A 20951-nucleotide genomic window follows, 5' to 3' on the forward strand; every position below is an offset into this window, starting at 1 on the left:
TACCCAAGTTTGGGAAGTAGATCCACGGATTGAAGAGAGGTAGACTCTCGAGATGTGATCCGGAAGTTGAAATTCCCAAGGAAAGGACTTCCGTGTCCAAGAAAGCGGAGTTATTCTGCAGGAACAGGACTCTGGAAACAGAGTCGGAAAAGAGTTGCAGGGATGCAATGCCCTGAGTCTGGAAGGTGTGATCCAGAGGCGAGAACCTTCGTTCTCAAGGATTTGGAATAAGGAACGGAAGTTCCTTGGAATAGGGTTTTGCCCTAGGAATCGGAAGCCGAGGCTTCCGAGAACCATCAAGTCTTAATCTAGAACGACCGTGGTAATACGTTCGGTTGAAGTGCTTGTATAGACTTCTCCTTAGTAATAAAGATACTATTACGGGGGGGGACCAGCACATCTTCTGGTCCCCAATACTGTGTCGATCTTCTCACTCTCTATCTCTCTCTCTCTATCTATTTCTCTCTATATCCTTTGGCTTCATTACTAAGTGATAAAGTCTATTTATCCGAATGTATTTTATATTGTTATGCGCTCTCGTTTGTGACAACTTCAATAAATCCAGTACAACTGAATTTGCAATCTCGAATTGCCCATCTGTCTGCAGGTGGAAACATGATGAGAACTCCGACCGTGTGCCAATGTTCTCCCAACTAGCCTTCCAAAACAAGCTCGTGAATCGGGGATCTCTATCAGAGAGTATTGTCTCAGGCAGGCAATGTAGTCTCAATATCTGCGCAATAAACAATCGCGCTAAATAATCCGGCTTGACTGTTTTCTTCACTGGAATGAAATGAGCTTGCTTGCTAAATCTGTCAATAACAGTCCACATACCGGCATGCCCACTCTGTGTCTTCAAGAGATCAAAAATGAAATCCATAGCAATACTTTCCCAGGGGCGGGTGGGAATGGGTAAAGGCCGTGCTTTACGCTTGTCAAACTTGACCTTATGACATACCAAGCAACTGCGTACAAAATCGTCCACATCCTTCTTGAGTCTCGGCCAAAAGAAGTATTGCTCCACACCTTTCAAGGTGGTGTCAATGCCGCGGTGACCCGTAAATGGTGGACAATGGCCTTCAGTTAGAACCTTTTCTCTCAACGGTTGTGTAACGCACAACATCATCTTCTTCATCAAGTAGCCATCCCGAATGGAATATCCTGCTACTACCTCCCCATTCTGTATTCGATTGAATACATCAGACTGATCTGTGGAGTATTGATCGACCATGTCCTCGAAGCTTCTATGGTGAATAGCAGAAATAGCCAAAACCAACGGCTTTCGAGACAAAGCATCTACCACCAAGTTCTTCTGCCCCTGCACATGGACAATTTGGAAGTGAAATTGTGACAAGATGTTCGCCCACCCCATCTGCTTTTCCGATAGCTGCTTATGTGACAAGAAGTAGTGTAGACTCTGATGATCATTGAAGACCGTAAAATCGGCTCTGAGTAGGTAATGTCACCACTGAGTAAGAGCATGGATAACCGCCAAAAGCTATTTCTCATAAATCTGTGTTGTCAATTCCGGCCTTGAAAACAATCGGCTCTCATAGGCAATGACATGGCCTTCTTGCATTAAGACCGCACCCAAACTACGACCCCAAGCATCACAATATACTTCGAATGACTTTTGCAAATCCGGCAAAGTCAAAACTGATCCTGTGGTCAATTTCTCTTTCAAAGTCTGAAAGGCAATCCCCTCTGTGGGTCCCCACGAAAAAGGGACTCCTTTCTGTGTCAAGATAAGCAAAGAGGAAGCAACCTCTCCAAACTTTCTAATGAACCGCCAGTAGTAAGAACATAAGCCCAAGAAGCTTCTAACTTCATGGACATTCTCCAACTTCATGGAAATCTGTCCTTGATGGTGATTTTATTGAGAGCTCTATAATCAATGCACGTTCTCCAAGATCTGTCTTTCTTTAAAACCAACAACACCGGAGAGCAATAGGGTAAAGTACTCGGCTGGATAAGACCCTTTTCCAAGAGGTCCTTCACTTGGTTCATAATCTCTTCATTCTGGGCTCGGCTCACACGGTAAGATGGCCGGTTCGGTGGTGTGCTTCCAGATATCATATCAATAGTATGATCCTCAAGCCGAGATGATGGCAACTCGCCTGGCAATCGGCAGGAGTGTGGAGAAAATCTTTGCGTTCTTTATCAAGTTCAGACATATTTGTCCTGTGCACATCATTTAACTCTTTCAAAAAGATCAAGTAAACAAACAAGCTCGATTTCATTAATTTTGAAACGGCCGAAGCCGATACAATAGAGACAGACTCGCCCTTAAGTTTGACATCAAGTACAATGTTTCGGCCCTTTTCAGTAGTCAATGTTGCTTTCTTCGCCCAATAATCGACCACGGCGTTGTTCTTATGGTACCAAGGGACTCCAAGGAGGACATCACAACCTTCCAAGGGCATTATATAGAAGTCCTCGTGCCCCAAATACACCTGACAATGCAACCAAAGTTTGCCAATGGCTATGTCTCGTCCGGGTGCCGCTAGAACTGCCTTTGCTTGTGGTCCCATCCGATCGGGTGTAAATCTCGAGCCGCGCCGCCAATTCAGGTGAAATGAAGTTTGCCTTGGCTCCTCCATCAAAGAAAATCAGGGCTTCTTGATCCTTCACTTTGTCCCAAGCTCGGCAAAGTTCTTTACTTTCATCAATGGTGCTTGGGTCAATACCCATGCAATCTAGAACCAGCCATGCTTTCATCTTGCCTTTTCCGCCACGTTCCTCAGCTGCTCTCGAACTCTTTGGCCTGTCTTCATTGTGTTCTTACTGTGCCTTTTTAGGGCACTTCACGGAGACGTGCTCATGTTCCCCGCATCCGAAACACTTCCCTCTTTGATATAGTTGGCCCTCTCTCGAAGAGTGAGCTGGCGTCGTGAATCCTTGTCTTCCTTTTCTTGGGACTCTCTCTCTTTCTACTTTCATTATTAGAAGTCTGTTGGGTTCTCTTAGTCAAGATCTCATCAATGGGGTAAGTCAAATTGCCTGAATGTATGGCAAAACCCCGTTTCGCATGACCCATCAATTCTTGAATAGAATTTGACTGCAGCAAAACCGCTCAATTTGTTCTTTGAATGAGACCTACTTAAATGAAGAGGCCGGTAGAAAAGAGCTCCAAAATCTCTCGCAGTAAGCGTCCAAAGAATCTCCCTTGGTTATCCGAAGATGATTCCAAGCAGTTCGTATATCTCGTTCATACTCCCGACTCAGCCAAGAAGAAATAAAAAGCTATTTCGAATTTTAACCATTTAACTGGAGCTTCCTTTCTAAGTAGAAGGGTGGACCACCACGTTCGAGCAAGATGTAGCCCTCCGAATCTTGGAGTGGCTTTGAGTAATGCCCTCTAGAGAAAGCTATGTCAAACTGCTTATGAAGGCTAAAGTCCTCGAAGCATCTCAAAATCCAGAAAAAGAGTCAAACTTAATTGACTGTCCACCTTCTTTGAATTCTCTTACTTTCTTGCTTTTATCTTCGAGGAAGTCATATTGGTTGGCTTTATAAAAATGCTTCTTCTTTGCATGAAAGATGTGATCGTCGGAGTCCGAATTGTCTAAGGATGAGTCCTCTGTAGAGCTGTCAGAAATTGGGCAAAATTTAGACTTCTTCGCCTTTTTCTTGCCCTTTCCGAACCTTTGCTCTTTGCTTCACTTTTTGCCTTTTCTATCTTCTTCGCTCGAGTCAGAGGAGCTAGAAGAACTGTCATAAGAAGAAGAAGAAGAAGAACTGGGTAGTCCTTCAAACCGTACACGTTCTTCTGCTTTCTCACCGATGCAAAGGAAGATTGACGGCCCAAATAACCAGGGTAGTCAATCCCCTTCTTGCGCTTTTTCACTTGCTTTTTGGATTGATTGTTCATGTCCAAAAGCCGACTGATCTGTGTCTGAACCACCTCCTATAATTCCTGCTTTGTAAACATCCTCGGAGAAGGAGGTTTCTTGATATACCTTCATAAGTTCAGAATAGTCTGAACTCACAAATTATAAGAGGGAATAAAGCACTCATAAAACTATAAAAGCAAGGGACACAAGAAAAGAAAAGAAAAACAAAAACAAACAAACAAATAAACTAAATCACTTTGTTTGCTACGAAACAAAACTAGAACCGAGTAGGCCGAGGTAGGCCGTACTCTTCCTCTGATTGCTCATAAGAATCTTCTCCACGATCTCCTCCTGCATTCGCAGATGCAGAAGAAGTCGACTGATTTCTGTTGGAATCCATAAGTGTCGCGAGAAAAGGATCGGATTTCCTGGTAGAAGAGAAATCAGCCGGGCTTTGATACCACTGTAAAAAACCTGGACACCCCAAGTCAAGATTTTACTGCGACAGAGCAAAGATTCACTTAGAAAACAGTTCACAATTCACACTTGAGTCGACACCGCCCGGCGTAGTTCCGTGCCAAGAGGTATTGGCCCCAAGGATTGGCGCCCCTTTCGGTATTTCTTTTTGTATTAATCCGTGTTCAAAGTACAAGAAAGTGGGTAGGTACTCACTCTCAAACTCTGCGTCCAGATGCTCTGAGAAGTGAGGCCCTACCCACTAATTTATAAGTACAAGGGATGCCCCAAAAGCAATAAAACTTAAAGCTTCTCAAATTAAAGCAACTGTCCCAAAAGCTGCTATAATCAGCCAACGCAATTTCAGCAAAAATCCGTACGCAGTGCCACGTTACCAATGCCTCAACAAGCGGGATTTCCATAAAGCCAATCAGCGGATTTTATGGAGCGTCCGTGCCGTACTGCCATAAATGCCTGTCGCCGCGTTTTGCGGGTCTGTACCCTGCTGCCCGACTCTGCGAGTGTGTCCCAGGGGCCTGCCACGTCACCAGTTTGTGACACTCTCCTATTGCTCGCCGATTTCTCTACCTTTTTTCCAAGGTCATAGAGCTGGAGGGCTGGGTCAGGCAGATCCGTGTAGGCCTCATGGCATGCATTCAGCCCCAATGTGGGGGCGCCCTCTAATGGACCCAAGGGGCAGCAGGTGGAGGTCATCGGCAGGCAGCCCTAGTGTTTTCACCAACAGCCATAGCGTTTTTGCCTGGCCGCACTCAGCGTTTTTGGTGGGCAGCCATGGCAGAGTTTGCAGATGATGACGGGCTTCTTGTGGAGGTGATCCTTTGCTAGGAGAGACAGGCAACAGATCTTCCCCTTCGTGCCATCCCCTCATGGCAGCCCATCTTGTGGGCATTTCAATCAGAGGCATAGCACCATCCTTGTGTGCCAACCTAGAAGAGCAAAGATCATTTCTCTCTCTCTCACAACATGGCAGAGATGCTTGCACGGTTGATCAACCGTGTCATGTGTGAGGGCTTTCCTGAGTCTTGGAGATTGTCTACTATTGTACTTATCTTCAAGAAAGAAGACCCCATAGTGCCAGGGAGTTACCGTACTATCATGGTAGGACACACATTGGCACGGTTGTATGCATCCATCCTTGCGCATAGGCTGAGCAGTTGGGCAAAGACTATGGGCATACCAGCACCTGGACAGGCTGGTTTCAGGAGGGGTTTCTCCACACTGGATCATGTCGTTACACTCAGAGCTATCATTGAGGAGGTCGAGCACATGGTAGACGGATATATTGCAGCTTTCTGGACTTCCCAAAGCTTTTGACACAGTACCACTGGGCCAGATTAATGCGCCGACTTATGGAATTGGGGGTACCCACAGAGCTGATATGGGGGATTATGGCATTGTACACTTCAGTGATGGGTCATGTACGCAACCCACAGGGGATATCTGACATAGTTCACTCCACTATCGGAGTGAACAAGGATGTCCATTGTCCTCTACTTTATTTGGTATGTATGTTGATGAGGTCTCTGATTATATTGACAAAGGAGGAGATAGAGGTGCTCAACTTGCAAGGACATGGATCCCTCTTTTATTGTATGCTCACGATATCGTGTTGATATAAAACTCACGAGAGGATATGCAGAGACTTTGGCCGCATTGCATAGTTTTGCAGGGGATGGTGGATTGTCTGTCAACCTTAATAAAACCAAGGTCATGGTATTTAATACCACGCCACAATGGGTCAAGAGATCAGCACCAACATTCACATATGGTCAAGATAGTATGGAGTACACTGATGCATACACATATCTTGGGGTGGTCTTTAGTGGACCAAGGTTCACACTGAGAGTGGCAGCAAACACTAGATTGACTCGTGTCTATGTAGCCCTAGGTGGTTTCGAGAGGATTTGTTCGCAGGTTCAGTTCCAAGAACCTCGAACCTCGAACAAAGCTGTGGCTCTTCGACACTTTGGCCACTTCAGATATGCACTACGGGGTTCAGGTTTGGGGACCATCTGTTGAGAGTGTTGGATGGAGTAATATGGAGAGGCCCTTGGTATCTATGATTTCTAGGCTGATTAGAGCCAAGGCCTCAGTTCCACATGACATCATACGAGCAGAGCTGGCTGCCCTACCTATGGAGATTGAGGCACTTACCAGATCAGTATCATTTGTACATAGCTTATGGGACACCACCAGGGACAGATATGCTAGGCTTGCTCTTGAGTCGTCCAGACAGCCGGCATTACAGGGAGATACATCATGTTGGTATGCACGGATGAGCTCATGGTTTCAAAGGCATGGTTTCAGCATAGACAGGCTGCCAGATTTCCAGTATTCTCTTGATGCACCATCTTTGACTCTTACACGGATGGAGATTACTAGACTCATTCGGTGGGATCTTATCCAGCTTGATACCAGGAGGACATGGATAGTATAAGGGGGAAGTGAATGTTGAACTTTGCTCAAGATGAGTGCTCCGAACTGTGCTCAAGGTTCCTTTTGCTTATGGAAGGGAGAGCCTTCCGTGCCTTTAGTGAGAGAGTGCAATGGACACAAACAAAGTGAATGGATACTGTGAATGAAGGTGCTGAGAGTGAGAGAGAGAGAGAGAGAGAGAGAGAGAGAGAGAGAGAAGAGAATACGACACCGGAGATGTTGTAAAACCCTTCTCCGAAGGCCCTTCTCTCGATGGCGAGAGAAGTCTATGCTATTGATTGCACAATCTGGTACAAGATGCTGATGCAAAACTAAGTGATGCTATGTTGAGGCCGACGGTGGTGCCGACGATGACGAGACTAGGGCTATACAAAGACGTCGGAGATCTAGGGTACTTCGTGATGTTGATGATGCGGCAAGGGGCTGCAATAAGGCAAATCACTAAACTTCTTGAAGGCTAAATACCGAGGCTGAATCTGCAATCGTCTTGCTGCTGTTTTTATTCGCTAAATCTGCTTGCTGAAAAACGCTGGCCTGATGGGGCTGAAAACGCTGAATTGCAGGGCTGAAAATGGCTCCTGCTGCAAAAACGTTGTGAATCTGCTGGTGCAAACCACTAACGCTAGGGCTGATTTGTCCTCTGATGTCGCCAGGCGAATGCAGATGCAAGAACGCTGGCTGATCTAGGTTCTTGATAGAAAACGCTAGCCTTGTTGCAGATGTTGCAAACGCTAGGCATCCAATGCTGATAGGGGGTCTTGCTGAGCAGTTGCCTGTTGAACAAACTATTCCTGCTGCCTCTTCTACCAGAAAGTGCTATCGCTAGGTTTTCTTATATACAAACTTAGTAAATTTGCCCTAGCTAGTTCCCAATAAAAGTCACTTAAAAATACTAAGTGAAAAATGTCAAAAATGGGAAAAATAGGTCTATGCACTTTAAAAATGCTCATGATGGGTTCTGATGGAAATCTGATGATCATGATGTGTTCAACCAGAGGATATGGATCTATTCTAAGTGTCTGGACATGCACGGTCTGCGAGCAGACTCACAAAGGTACCAAATCACTTCCTATTCTAGACTGACTTGATTGAACCGAACCCTGGTCATGTTGTAGCTTGTCCACGTACACATAGGGTTGGATGTGTCACGTGACATCCCCTCCTTTTCAAAGTGAAGTATTGGTACCGAACTGTATGGCGTCGAGGGAGATCGCCAACAAGGTCTGGAATCCTGGAAAGGACTCTCCGCCGGCCCACTCTGATGAGTGGGTCATGCGATACTTGAACTTCATAAAGGTCTGCAACGCTTGCTTCTTTGGGCCGCGCCGAAAGCGACACAAAGTCATCTCTGGCTCCTTCAAAACTTCAACTTCGTCTATAGTCATGCTCTTCTTTCTTCAAAAATCTCCGAGGATGAAAATTCCTAAAACCACTACCAACACAAAAACATGAACATACCCAATCCATGTAAAGTGACTGGAAAAATGCTAGTCTTTCGAAAAAACTGTGCATGCAATGCAGATGAACAAAGTGACGGAGTGCCAAACGGGTCATCAAACACACGCAAACAATGGGGTCGAATCTTGACTTTCCGATCTAAATCAATCAACTGTGGCAAAACACAATGGAAATGCCCATGCTTGGTGCTTATACTTTCATGTGCTCTTTCTACGACTGTGTCATGCCAAAGAAGAGACATGGAATGTGACTTCCTTGAATGCATACTTTTTAGCTTTCATGAGAAATCCGCATACATCCGTGCTCATCCATGAGTGAATCGTGCTCAACGTATAATATGTCATGCCTAGGAAAAGAGAACACGTAAAGACGCTGACTAAAATACAGGAAAGCATCACGAATGAAACACTGAAACAATGTGTGCTGACTAATCATTCGAACACATAGTACTTCATGTCAGGGTTCTTTGAACCTAGGCTCAAGAGCCAAGATCGGTTCTTCGTGAGGAATCGAAACTTCCTGAGGGGGTTCTTTGGACCTCGACTCGAGAGCCAAGATCTGTTCTTCGTGATTGATTGTCTCTGCAATGAGGTTAGCTTCACTAGAAACAGTATCAACTAACCCATCATTCTTGTGAACAATCACATCGTGGTCATACAAATCATCATGCTCGTGAGAAATCACATCTTGATCATCATGCAAATCATTATGCTTGTCCTTATCATCCAAATCATCATGCTCATCATTATCATGCAATTCATCATGCTTATCAGCATGCAAATCATGTGTGTCATGCTTTGGAGAAAAAAATACTAAAAGAGTCTCCTTCTCCTGATCCTCTTGCATCTCGCAACAACTCTTGAATGTGTCAGTCGTTCATTGCTTGTCTTGCTTTGTTCTCGCGATCTGCTGCCTGTCTGTCTTTGTTCTCGAGATCAAGTTCTGCTTCTGATCCAACTTTGCTTCTCATGCTTTGGCTTCCAAGCGTGCTTGCTCGTGCTCATGCTCTATAGCTGTCATTCTTTCTTCGTGTTCACGATCTATTTTTGCTTTGCTTTTCTGCGGTCTCCAAGCGTGCTTGCTCACGCTCACACTCAAAGTCGACCATTCTTTCTGCTTTTCTTGCTTCGCGTTCTAACTTCCTTTCCATAAAGACCTGCTTCAACTCCTCCATAGGAGTTAGTGCAATCCTTGGCGTAGATGGGAAAGAGGGAGGGTCAGAAAAACCTCCTGGTGGGGAAAATTCTTCTTCGCCTCTCTCATGCACATCACCTCCGAGCGAAGTATCCATTCCACTTCGAGTGATGACCATCCACTGAAGTCGTGGGTTCTTGTGGGTTCTTGTGGTCTTGGGTTCTTAAGTTCACGAGGAACTTGGGTTCTTGGGTTCTTGAGGTTCTTGAGGTTCTTGGGTTCTTGAGGTTCTTGAGAGCCTTGAGGTTCTTGGGTTCTTGAGTTCTTGAGGTTCTTCTTTCGCTTGCAATCTGTGTTAGAGAAGGATCTTCTCTTCACCCGAGTTCTGCTCTTTTCGTGCGGGCGCACCCTTGGCGGCCTTGCACTCACACCAAGGTTGCTTTTTTCCACCTCACGTCGATTGGCCGGCCGCTAAGTGCACGGTCCGCTCTCAATGAGTGAAAAGAAGCACAAGGGGAGATTGGACAAGCCCTTCTTTCTTGGGATTCTTGTCACTCTTCAATAACACGATTAGGAATCGACACATCCAAGAGGACTTGGGTTACGTGCGACCGCAACAAGCAAAAAAAAAAAAAAAAAAAAAATCTTGTAGTTCTTTCCTTGAGTGATACAGAACACTGTCAAAGCTCTAATACCAATGTAAGGTGCAACGGAAGTAAATGTTGAACTTTGCTCAAGATGAGTGCTCCGAACTATGCTCAAGGTTCCTTTTACTTACAGAAGGGAGAGCCTTCCGTGTCTTTAGTGAGAGAGTGCAATGGACACAAACAGTGAATGGACACTGTGAATGAAGGTGCTGAGAGTGAGAGATAGAGAGAGAAGAGAATACGACACCGGAGATGTTGTAAAACCCTCCTCCGAAGGCCCTTCTCTCGATGGCGAGAGAAGTCTATGCTATTGATTGCACAATCTGGTACAAGATGCTGATGCAAAACTAAGTGATACTATGTCGAGGCTGACGGTGGTGCCAACGATGACGAGACTAGGACTATACAAAGACGTCGGACATCTAGGGTACTTCGCGATGTCGATGATGCGGCAAGGGGCTGCAACAAGGCAAATCACTGAACTTCTTGAGGGCTGAATACTGAGGCTGAATCTGCAATCGTCTTGCTGCTGTTTTTATTCGCTAAATCTGATTGCTGAAAAACGCTAGCCTGATGGGGCTGAAAACGCTGAATTGCAGGGCTGAAAATGGCTCTTGTTGCAAAAACGTTGTGAATCTGCTGGTGCAAAATACTAACTCTAGGGCTGATATGTCCCCTGCTGTCGCCAAGCTGATGCAGATGCAAAAACGCTGGCTGATATGGGTTCTTGATGGAAAATGCTAGCCTTGCTGCAGATGTTGCAAAACGCTAGGCATCCAATGTTGATGGGGGGTATTGCTGAGAAGTTGTCTGTTGAACAAACTGATCCTGCTGCCTCTTCTGCCAGAAAGTGCTAGCGCTAGGTTTTCTTACATACAAACTTAGTAAATTTTCCCTACCTAGTTCCCAACAAAAGTCACTTAAAAATAATAAGTGAAAAATGTCAAAAATAGGGCAAAAAGGTCTATGCACTGTAAAAATGCTCTTGATGGGTTCTGATGGAACTCTGATGATCATGTTGTGTGCAACCAGAGGATATCCATCTATTCTAAGTGTCTTGACATGCAAGGTCTGCGAGCAGACTCCCAAAGGTGCCAAATCACTTCCTATTCTAGACTGACTTGACTGAACCGAACCCTGGTCATGCTGTAGCTTGTCCACGTACACATAGGGTTGGATGTGTTACGTGACAGATAGAGCCATCACGAGTGTTGGGTACGAAAAGGGCTTTCTATAGAGAGCATCTTCTCCAACTCGCGACAGACGGATTAGTCACACGGCCCAGCTACATGGACACACATCTATCTCATGGGTTATGATGTACCATAGGCCAGATACGCACATCTTCACACCAGGTTGGGATTGAGACAGGTAGATTCAGAGGCATACCAGCAGACAGTACGATATGTCAGTTATGCCATGCAGAGCCAGAGACAAAGCTTCACTACATATGTCACTGCACAGTCTACTATGAGATACGGGGACGCTTTCACTGCTTATTCAGAGATGGTGTTGACTCGTTAGATAGAGTCATGAGATATCAGGATCAGAGATGTCTCGGATTATTTCTACTTGAGATACAGAGACATAGAGACTCTCTATTGAGAGGGCATAGACAGAGACAGTCCTAGAGACGCATCTCAGATTTCTTCAGTCTGTGTACCACAGAGGCAGAGGGGCCACCACCACCACAGAGCTCGGTTCCACCCATACACACAACAGTGGTACTCTCATTGACCAAGCTATAGAGTTGGGGAGATCGAGACGACCACGACTGAGGAGATTTCATTCATTACAGTAGATTTCATAGCCTACTCATACTAGAGGTACACTGCTTGACCGAGCCACTGAGCTTGGCAGATCCAGACGCCCACCACCTTGGGGGGTCTGCCCACTACCGACGAAGGCTGCAACAGAAGATACAGATCACTCTAGCTCAACATGCAAGACGCCCAACCAGAGTATTGACCATGGAGGAGCAGTCATTACAGTAGATTTCAGAGCCTACTCATACTAGAGGTACACTGCTTGACCGAGCCACTGAGCTTGGCAGATCCAGACGCCCACGACCTCGGGGGGTCTCCCCACTACCGACGAAGGCTGCAACAGAAGATACAGATCACTCTAGCTCAACATGCAAGACGCCCAACCAGAGTATTGACCATGGAGGAGGTCGATGAGATCCGACAGCGACCGATGAGAGATTTCATCTGAACCCCACCCCCCCCCCCCCCCCCCTATTTCTTTTTCCTTAGTGTTTTAGTGTTAGTTCTTTGTAACTTTGTAATTTCCGTACTGAGACATGGTATCAGATTCACCAATTGTAACTTTTTGGTCTCATAATAGAACATTTCATTTCTCTCTCTCTCATTCTCAGATGTCCTGTCTCTTTCTACCCGATTGATCTCTCTACTCCACAGGTGCCTTGTTCATGTGTTTGGCATTGCACGTGTTCTAGATCGGAGTCGAGGTGTTCACCGGATCACGAGCCAGTTCTTGTCTTCATTGCATCTTCCGCTGCCACCTTTGACAGACACATGTCCAAGTTCTGCTCTACACAACAGATGTTGCACTTAATGTATTCATGTTCAAGTGAATGCATCTGTGATTGTGCATCCATGAATTGTATTGCATTTGTGGAGCATTAACTCTTGAAATTTCAACTCGAGTGCATCAAAAGTTCTACTTGGATGAGATGAATGGATAGATGGTGAATCTAGTGCATCAAAAGTTTCCGAAAAGGATGAGATGGCCGGACAAAGCATCATTCTAGTGCAACAAGAGTTTCAAAAAGGATGAGATTACTAGATAGAGTAGGATGACGTGGCAAGACCCTTTGGACCAAAAGAGGAAAGAGGATGAGCGGAGCTCGAACACGACCAACGGAGCATAGCTAAATCTAAGACTGGCCACCCCTATATCCCGGTGGAAATCAAGCTATGCTTTGCGGGAGAAATCATAAAACAGTACAGACGTGATAAGGCGGTCAGTTTTGGTGCTGAGTTGCTCTCTGGCGACATTTTTTTTGAAAGCCGAGCATTTGGGGCAGTAGCTATTAAAAGCTTTGACTTATTGAAGCGTTTAATAATATTTATTAACGCACTTGCTTTTAGGGGCCAAGGTGCCTATAAATAAAGGCACTTGCAATTGCACGCACGGCCTAAAAGCTTAACATAAAGAAATACGGCAAGGGGCGCCTAGTTGAGACGCCAATGCATATGAGTGGGAAACTCCACCTCACTGTGTCTCATCTCAAGTGTTGAGTTCTCTTTCAGGTCAAATATTTGAAGTGTTTGCAGATTTGTTGCAATTGTTTAAGAGTCTGTTCCAATCGATCTTTCCAACTGGCACGTGGTGCCCTTTGGTTGTAGAAAGTCCCAAGTTATAGATTCGTGTCAGTCATCCACGAGACACAAAGAAAATATCCATATCAGCCAAAATTCTTGAGTTGAAGAGAATTATATCTTAGAAACGTGCTACAAGGCAGGAGTACAAAGTAAAGAGAGCTCTTACAAAGACCCTTAATAGAGAAACAGAAGCCACTGTTTTGGTGCACACGCCCATCTAAGGTCTAGTTTGACTCCAAACACATGTTGCCAATGCAATTACTTAGCTCATGTCATTTCTATAATGTACAAGCTCACAGCACAAGTGGTTGCATTTGCAACTTGGTAATCTAGCAGCAACCTCATATGTTGAATTTTTCCTCTCTTCGGTGATATTTAGAAAGCATCTCTGTATATACACTGTGGTCTCTCCCATCCACAAAAGCAAAACTTATGGACCTCTTCTTACTCAAAAACAAACTCGCTTTATAAGAACTCATTCATCAGAAAAGCACCTGGTATACAACGACAGCTCCATACAAGCCAATGAAAACACTTGACAACGCTGCACATAACACGGCTATGACCACCACCAAGGGCCATAATAAAACGGCAAGGCCAGCAACAGGGACACATACTGTCTCCAAAAAGGGCCCTTCACGGCCAATCAGATCTTGCAAGAGCCTTCTCCATCCTCTTATAAGCATATAGGGACTTTTTACGATTGCAACGCAAATTATCAAAGGGACATCGAGCAGCAACCCTAACAGTCCAACCACAACACAACCTGGAAGGTCAAGCACCCTGGAATCCAAAGAGTGCTTTTCAGAAAACCTGTTTGTTTAAAACAAAACATTTCAGTTAACAGATTTGATATGCAAACAATTCACTTGATCTCATATGGTTCAAAACTTGGATCCGGCTCCTTTAGGTATTCATCCAAGTAAGAAAAATAAGAATGAAAACAGAAGTCAGTGAAGTCGCGGACCACAGTACAACTTCCTCTTATGGTATCCCACACTCCATCCTGCAGAAAATGTCACTTATATGTTAGAAAGTTGCAACTCTCACCATTAAGATACTCTGCGAATAACATGGACAACATGGCAAGCATAGCAACGACACCAAGCTGGGAAAGTGTGCACTGCACATGCATGAAGAGGAAGAGATTTTTACACACAGCTTGACCAAGAAACAAGTTAATAAGAGCTTCAAACAACCACTCCATGTTTGCCTCCCTTCAGAAAAAGGCAACCACAATTCTTGGAACATACTAAACCTGTAAAAACGATCTATCTGCATATTACCAAAGCTGGAATGTGTAAAAGTTGGCTCAAAGAGTAATAACATAATTCTACCAGCAATTGTCAATTGAACAAAAACCTGAACCTAAGAGCGAAACATTCATAAACTAGAAAAAACAGAGCCCTTCCTACCTCCTTTTCGTACCCTGCTGCTCATGAAACCTGTTCTGACAGATCCTACCCCTGTCACCTGTCCTTACCTCTGCTGCCCCTGCAGTAGTTAGTCCCCCCACCCCTCTTCCCTTTCAGCTTCTCTTATGTGCTGTCCCTGCAGTAGTTAACTTCCCCTCCATGGTGGGCCCCATGAAGGGTCTGCACCGAGGACCGGTAGTTATGTAATGTAAGGTACCATAATTTTAAGATAACCTTATGTAATTGTTACTTCTACAATATAAAAGCAGAAGTCACAGCTAAGCAACATCAATTGTCTGAAATAGGATAGAAAAAAAACCCACACTTTCTTTGAAGCAAAGGCTGCCAGACCTCCCAAAGACAGATAACAGAAATGACCAAAATAGTTGATGGAAGGTTTGATGCATATAATGTCAGTCTTGCTCACGATACTCATTTATACATACAATGGTCTACAGAGAAACCTACAACACAATACTCATTTACACATACAATGGTCAACAGAGAAATGACCAAAATAGTTGATGGAAGGTTTGATGCATATAATGTCAGTCTTGCTCACAATACTCATTTACACATACAATGGTCACCAGAAAAACCTACCACAAAACAGTGAAAAAACTTGTTTTCCCGTCCTTCTCTCACAGCTTCAAATGTTGCCACCAATGGTGTGAAAAACCCATAACCTATGCCCACAAGCACACTTCCAGCAACTCCAAACACCAGTACTAAAAGAAAGGGAGCTGGCAAAATTAGAAGCAATACCACCCTCAGCACTGGCCCAAGCCTCCTTGTCCTGAAAATGAAGAGCTCTAAGATGATTTGCATGGTATAATCAGATTAGATTGCAGTGTCAAATCCAAATCTACCAATACATAACAGACAAATGTAATATAAACCTAACTTCTGAAACTAAAGATAAGAAACAAAATTAAAACTTAATGTAAATCGCAAGCACACACACGATTAGAAGGCCTAAGGGAATGAAATTGGCTATGAAAGCGTTGAAGAGGAAGGGGAAGAGACTACACAAGAGCTCAAAGAATGGGAGAAAATTTTCAGAAAACAATTACACCAAGTCACAGAGATGGAAGCCTTTGAATAACAGCAAAAACGAAAAAGTGCAAGAGGTGCTGGCTCTTCGATTCTACCACCAAAGACTGAAAGAAATAAAGATGGAGGTGTAAATGCTTCAAGAGGACTTATCAAGGATGAACCGAGCCACAACCACCATAGGCCGCTCAATCCTAAAGCAATAGAAGCCATGTGTCACGAGATTGTGACAACCACTACATATATTTGCTGGTTTCTTTCCCTAGATTTTTAGTTAATTTTTGGGACCCTCTTGTTGATATCACAAATGCCCGGACATTGCATGGCCAGTGTGAAACGGCCATTGGCCAAGAGTTTCACCCATAGTCAAGAAGAGCCGGTTGGCCCGACCATCCGGCCATTGGCCAAGAGTTTCACCCATAGTCAAGAAGAGCAGGTTGCCACGAGATGGTCGGGCCAACCGGCACTAAAATCCGAGCAGTAAAAGGTTGGTTAGGCTCAATTCAAAATCATTTAGGCCCCTCGGCAAGACTTTATAAGTTGGTGGGTACTAGGAAATTAAACCAAAAGGAGTCAAATGGACACTTGGCAATAGGGGAGCTGCATGCAGGCCAACACACAGCTTCCAGAAACCTCATCCGAGAGGGGGCGCCCAAAAGTGAGGCAAAAGGCTGATTTTATCATAAGTGCTACACAGAGTGTGTGTGTGTAGTGGGTGCAGGTGATCACAGCTTTAATGGAAAGTTTACCTTTTCTCTTGCTCTATGTAGCGCAACGATTTGCTCTTGCACATCTCTCTCCCGCCTTAGCACATATGGTAATGCCCCTCTAGTTGGGCTTCTCACATGACCATGTACCGTTGTGGGGGTTTTATGCACGTTTGCCATGGCAAGAGCCTTCTGTACAGGAACCTGATTAGCTAATTGCTAATCCCCTTCACGTACGTACAATTCCATCGCGAAGGAATGCGAAAACGAAGACTTTTCTGTTGGGTTAAAGGCCTAAATAACCCCTTTTTGTACATTTTTATACTTTGTCCAGGTTCAATATGAACCTGGACACAATTTTTTAAAGGTAACTTATAATAAAAGTGGGAAAACCCAAAACTCACTTATTGAGTTTTCCCCAAAAACATGAGCCCTCTCTCTTCTGCTAGCGCTTCCTCTCCTGCTGGCCTTCGCTTCCCCTCTCTGCACACACACTGCACTTCCTCGCGTGCTCTTTCACTTGCACACACCGCCGTGCGCTCATCAATTGGTATCAGAGCCCGATTAGGGTTTGCCCCCAAACCTGCAAACGCTGAATTTCAACCAGGAAGGTCAACTTTAACGCGAGATTTTGCAATTTCGTCGCCAAAGGACTCGTCCTCGGACACTAGAGAGCTCCCGGCAACCCAAATTGACCCAAAACAAGCTGAAATTAGGTCAAAAACAGGAAATTACAAGTTATGACAACGAAAATACAGGTTTTGCAAATGATGTATTAAGGTGTGGGAATACTTTTGCTAAGTCCCCGCTCCCCGAAAACCCTAAAATTGCCGAAAAACAAGCCCTAAAACAAGTGTTTTAAGCAAATTTCAGATTTACGCAGGTTTTTGCAAGTGTTTTTATGGTGCAATTACATTGGGGAAAGTGCAAATAGATGCAATCCACGCACATTTGACAAATTTTGTCGATGTATGACCATCTGTGGCTCAATTTCATGCAATTTTGATGCTACAAATTGGGGCTTTTGCGCCTACATGCTTCTAAAGGCTATGTATTAGCCTTATGTATGTCTTCTGAGGTTAAAAACAACTAAATTTGTTGTTTTCGAGCACAAATTCGCGCGCTGAAATTTCCTGCGCATAAATTTCAGAAATTGAATTTTGTGCCCAAATCGACCTATTTTGCCCCAAATTACTCCTGTGACCATTTGGAGCTGTAGTGCACATCTCTGTGAGGCTATACTCCGATTTTTGCGCATTTTGCCCAAAAATTCAGCGTATTATCCCTCTTATTTCGTGCAACTATGGCCTCATCTTCTTCGGATGTGAAGAACCTCTTCGAGATTAGGAGGTTCGATGGTACAGGTGTTGATCTTTGGAAAGACACAATTCAAGGAATCCTGTGTCTTAAGGATTGCGAAGGGGCGCTTGAACAGGTGAAGCCACAGAATATGACAAAATGAAGCATGGGTAGCATAAACAAGAAGGCCGTTACATACATTAAAATGGCCATGACAGATGAGACCGTCATTGATGTGAAAGGTCTCACGACTGCTCTTGATGTGTGGGAGAAGTTAAAGGAAATATATGAAAATACAACGCCTGTCAACCAGGTGCACTTGATGCGAAAACTTGTTGGCATGCAACTAGATGAGTCCAAGAGCGCGGCAGAGCACTTGTCATTGTTCGCAGGTACTTTGTCGCAGTTACAAGATTCTGGCTTGCCCCCTTTTGATGATAAGCTGAAAGCTATCTTCTTGCTTATGACCTTACCTGAGTCATGGGAAACTTTGGTGGTTTCGTTGTCCAATAACCCCAATTTGACCTTTGATGGTGTTAGGGGTTCTATCTTGAATGAAAAAATCAAGAGGAAAGCAAGTGGAGAGGGAGGCAGCTCTGCCAACATGGTTAGAGGCAGGACAGAAAAGAAGAATGCTTATGCACAAAAGAGTAAGAGTAAGAGTAAAGAAAGGGGAAATGCAAGCAAAGGCAAGGGTGATGTGACTTGCTATCAATGTGGCAGGAAAGGTCACAAGAAACCCGATTGCAGGTACTATAAAGCTGAGTTAGAAAGGAAAAAGAATGGTGGAGACAAAAAGAAAGAGAAGAAGGAAGTCAAGGCAGATGCACAGGATAGCTCAAAGGACAAAGAGAAGGCCAATTCGCTTCTAGTGTCGTGATTGAGGGGCTGTCAGATGTAGAGGACATCTTGTGTGCCACTTTGTCAGATGATGATGCTTATGACTTTGATGCCTCTCTAAATGTTCATTCACAAGACATGCAGATCACCAAGAGAGATCACCAAGAGTGATCTTATTGATGCTTTGTTGACTGTCAATGATGCATTGTCCCAGACTTGGATTGTTGATTCCGGTGCTTCATTTCATGTGACTCCTATCAAGGAGTGTTTCTCTACTTTTGATGCGGGCAAGCGTGGCCATGTATACCTTGGAAACAATCATGCATGTTCCATTGAGGGTATTGGCACTGTGCATCTCTCCATAGATGGCAAAAATGAGCTTGTCTTGCATGATGTTCGATATGTGTCGGGAATCAAGAAGAGTCTGCTTTCTGTTAGTCAGATGGATATGCATTGTTACAGCATCTTGTTTGAGAGAGGATCAGACTAAAGGCTAAAGGCTGATTGTAAAGGGAACAAAGAAAGGGACACTTTACTGCATGCATGGAAAGGCCGTGTTGGGCAAGTTTATTGCATTGGCTGAAATTAACTCTCACATGGAGTTGTGGCACAAGATGCTTTGCCATATGAGCCAAAAGGGCCTTTCTAAGCTTTGTACTTTGAACAAGCTTGATGCTAAAGACACAAAGCTTGACTTTTGTAATGAATGTCAATATGGCAAGCAAGTAAAGCGTTCTTATTACTCTGGTGTCTCTCGTAAATCTTGTGTGCTTGATCTTGTACATTCCGATGTATGTAGCATGCCTACTAAGTCTATGGGTGGTGCATGTTATTTTGTCTCCTTTGTTGATAATCATTCTAGGAAAATTTGGGTTTATTTGCTTAAGTCTAAGGATGAAGCCTTTGCTGCGTTTAAGAGATTTCATGCATTTGTGACCACCCAAACAGGTAGAAAGCTAAAATGCTTGCGTACAGACAATGGGGGGGGAGTACACAAGTGCTGAATTTAACAAGTTTTGTGAAAATTTGGGCATTAAAAGGGAGCTTACTGTACCATACAGTCCCTCTTCTAATGGTGTGGCTGAAAGATTCAATAGGACACTTTGTGAGAGGGTGAGATGCATGCTGTCCACAGCTAATCTCTCTCATGGATTTTGGGGAGAAGCTTTGAAAACTGCATTGCATATATGCAATCGATCCCCTCACATGTCTTTGAAAGGTGACATCCCTGAAGAGGTTTGGTCTGGCAAGCCTGCTTCATACGATCACTTACGCATTTTTGGTTGCGAACCTTTTGTGCATGTTAGACCTGAGTTGAGGAGTAAACTAGATGCGAAGTCCATTAAAGGCCTCTTCATGGGATATGGTGAAGAAGGCGAAATGGGTTACAGGATTTGGTTACCTCAGCTCAAAAGGGTTGTACGCAGCCGGGATGTTGTTTTTAATGAGGCAAGGCTGCTTCAAAACAATTATGCCTCAAAGCATGACCATAAAAGGGTGAAATTTCAGCATGACCAGCCACCTGTTAGGCCTATTTTTGATACTCAGGATGCACCACAAATGGCTGAAAATGTAGATGATCCAGTGGTGTTTGAGCCAGATGATGTTGGACAGCAAATTGTGGCTCCTAAAGGGCATTTGCAGCCAAGAAACAATGCTGAAAATGATGTACAGCAGCCCATTGTTGATGATTTTGTAGTGCCACCTGATGTAAACCTATTGCCGAATAATGTGGATCATTGGGTGAGGCGGTCTACTCGTCAAAGACGGCCTGTGAGTCGATATGACCCCTCTTTGCATTACATTATGTTGACAGATGAGGCAGAGCCTCTTACGTATAAAGAGGCAAAGACATGTGAGCACAATGACAAGTGGGAGCTTGCTATGCAGGAAGAGATTAAAGCTTTGCATGCTAATCATACTTGGGATTTGGTTGAATTGCCCAAAGGAAGGAAGGCTATTCCTAACAAATGGGTGTACAAAATCAAAACTATTGATGCAAAACCAAAGTATAAGGCAAGGCTTGTGGCAAAGGGATATGTTCAAACCAAGGGCATAGACTTTCAGGAAGTATTATCTCCTGTTGTGAAGATGACCACTTTGCGTGTATTGTTTGCCATTGTGGCTGCTCTTGATTTGGAAATGGACCAAATGGATGTACATACCGCTTTCTTGCATGGTGATGTGGAAGAAGAGCTTTACATGAAGCAACCCGAGGGTTTTGTCATCCCTGGCAAGGAACATTTGGTATGTATGCTCAATAGAAGCTTGTATGGGCTGAAACAATCATGTAGACAATGGTACA

At 44.3% G+C, this 20951-nt stretch overlaps 1 protein-coding gene across 1 annotated transcript in view; it reads right to left on the minus strand.

Annotated features, from left to right (window-relative positions):
- The window catches only part of LOC147432304 (putative membrane protein At3g27390), a 119256-nt gene that overhangs the window by 60058 nt on the left and 38247 nt on the right, over positions 1-20951 (minus strand). Inside the window, exons 3-5 of the mRNA XM_086492269.1 lie at positions 15351-15543; positions 14202-14338; positions 13827-14115 (exon numbers count right to left, since the gene is read on the minus strand). Coding sequence (XP_086348395.1) covers positions 13827-14115; positions 14202-14338; positions 15351-15543 — 619 coding nt within the window. The remainder of the gene's footprint in view (positions 1-13826; positions 14116-14201; positions 14339-15350; positions 15544-20951) is intronic.

Source organism: Adiantum capillus-veneris, chromosome 20 (genome assembly GCF_014529385.1).
Source record: "Adiantum capillus-veneris isolate H3 chromosome 20, ASM1452938v2, whole genome shotgun sequence".
NCBI classification, from domain to species: Eukaryota; Viridiplantae; Streptophyta; class Polypodiopsida; order Polypodiales; family Pteridaceae; genus Adiantum; species Adiantum capillus-veneris.